The sequence below is a fragment of the Propithecus coquereli genome, unplaced genomic scaffold (genome assembly GCF_000956105.1).
Source record: "Propithecus coquereli isolate 6110/MARCELLA unplaced genomic scaffold, Pcoq_1.0 Scaffold172, whole genome shotgun sequence".
NCBI classification, from domain to species: Eukaryota; Metazoa; Chordata; class Mammalia; order Primates; family Indriidae; genus Propithecus; species Propithecus coquereli.
The window spans coordinates 3,592,780-3,594,905 of NW_012141858.1; the positions used below are offsets into that span (position 1 = coordinate 3,592,780).

The window sequence follows — 2,126 nt, forward strand, 5'->3', positions numbered from 1 at the left end:
ATTTATATATCTTAATTTAGTTTTAAATATCACTGTCTAAAAATAATTATCTACTTTTTGTTTTAACACAGGTTATCTTATGATGAGGCTTTTGCTATGGCTAATGACCCCTTGGAAGGCTTCCATGAAGTAAACCTTGCTTCACCCACTTCTCCAGACCTTCTTGGTGTGTATGAATCTGGGACTCAGGAGCAGAACACCTCACCAAGTGTAATCTACCGGCCGCATCCTTCAGCTTTATGCTCTACCCCTATCCAGGCTAATGCGTTAGATGTTTCTGAACTTCCCACACAACCTGTGTATTCATCCCCCAGACGTTTAAATTGTGCGGAAATATCTGGTATCAGGTAAGGGATCACCAAAACATTTATTTTGGATTATTGTTTCTAAAAAATGGACAGTTTGTTTGCTTGGTTACCTTATTTTAAGTTTTACTATTTTAGAAAATTTGAATAGCATACTCTTGCCCATGTAGAGAAATACATGTTAATGTTCTAGAGCAGGGGTTGGCAAACTTTTTATGTGAAGGACCACATAGTAAATATTTTAGGCTTTGCAGGCCATAGAGTCTCTATTGCAGTTTTTCAACTTAGCCTTTAGAGTATGAAAGCAGCCATAGCGGTATGTAAATGAATGAGTGTGGCTGTGTTCCAATAAACTTTATATATGAACACAGAATTTTGAATATCATATAATTTCCACATGCCCAAAAATATTATTTTCATCTCTTTTCAACCATTTGAAAATGCAAAAACCATTCTTGTCTCATGGGCCTTATAAAAACAGGTGGCAGGCTTGGTTTAGCCTGCAGGCTGCAATTTGTCAACCCTTGTTCTTGAATAGCACTATACAGTAGAACTTTCTGTGATGAAAATGTTCTGTTTCTGTGCCATCTAATGTGAAGGATAGCCATTAGCCACATGTGGCTATTGAGCACTTAAAATGTGGCTGGTATGACTGAGGACATGCTGTTAATTAAATACAGAGGCTACCAAATTGGATGGTGCAGTTCCAGAGCTGTGTGTTTATGCCAGTTCTATTTAAACATATGATGATGTTTTCTGAAAAATGTTTCTCTCCTTTGCAGCATTCATGTTACAGACCCAGCACCTTGTTCTACCTCTGGAGTCACAGCTGGGTTAACTAAATTAACTACAAGAAAGGACAACTGTAATGCAGAGAGGGAGTTTTTACAGGGTGCTACTGTAACAGAGGCTTGTGATGGCAATGATGATATTTTTGGGTTGAGTACTGATAGTCTGTCCCGTTTACGAAGTCCATCTGTTTTGGAAGTTAGAGAAAAGGGCTATGAACGATTAAAAGAAGAACTCGCAAAAGCTCAGAGGGTAAGAAAAAGAGATATTTTATTTTTCCATATATCGTTTTAGAAATTGGTATTTCTCCATGGAGTTTGGCAACTCATAAATGAAGTCGTTACAACTCTACACTTATCCTCCACGTATGCCCAGCCTCAGTTCCTATTGGGCAGCATTTAGCAATCTGTGAAATTGGCTGGGTAGTTAGGAAGTTCATTTAAGAGTACTAACTGGAAAAATGAGATTCTGAAACTCTTCTATAACTCTTCTGTGTCCTCTACATTGCCTGCTTGCATTATCTGTAATGCAAATTTAGCAAGTTACATTCCTCATGTGGGTTTCGCCTCCTTATATGTAGTTGACTTGATGTTCATTGACTTGAAGTCATTCAGTCCAAGTCGTTTTGAGGAATTGTTTTAGTAACATCACGTTTGTTATTCAGCTGAGTTTGGGTATTTTCTGTATCTTGCCTCGGAGAATTTTCTTGGTAAATTGTTCTGTTTCCCATTTGGTCTCCTTTAAAATTTCTGCTATTTATTTCCAAATTTGTGGGTGTATCTTATTCTTTTTCTAAGACTATAATTAAATTTTGGAGGGAAATTTATAGGATGACATGCATACATTAGAAAACAGGAGCACACCTTTTGATAGCTCATCTGGTAGAGCAGAGGACTGTAGACTGGACAGAAAACAGAAAAAGTCTCAAGTGAACAATCTAAGCTCCTATTTTAAGAATGTAAAAAAGAAAAGCAAAATAAAACCAGAGCAAGTAGAAGGAAGGAAATAATATCGGTAAGAGAAGTAGTCAAT

At 37.1% G+C, this 2,126-nt stretch overlaps 1 protein-coding gene across 1 annotated transcript in view; it reads left to right on the forward strand.

The window, feature by feature from the left end:
• The window catches only part of RAB3IP (RAB3A interacting protein), a 113,161-nt gene that overhangs the window by 54,486 nt on the left and 56,549 nt on the right, over window positions 1-2,126 (forward strand). The window contains exons 2-3 of the mRNA XM_012642017.1: window positions 72-347; window positions 1,088-1,381. Of these exons, the coding sequence (XP_012497471.1) occupies window positions 72-347; window positions 1,088-1,381 (570 nt within the window). The remainder of the gene's footprint in view (window positions 1-71; window positions 348-1,087; window positions 1,382-2,126) is intronic.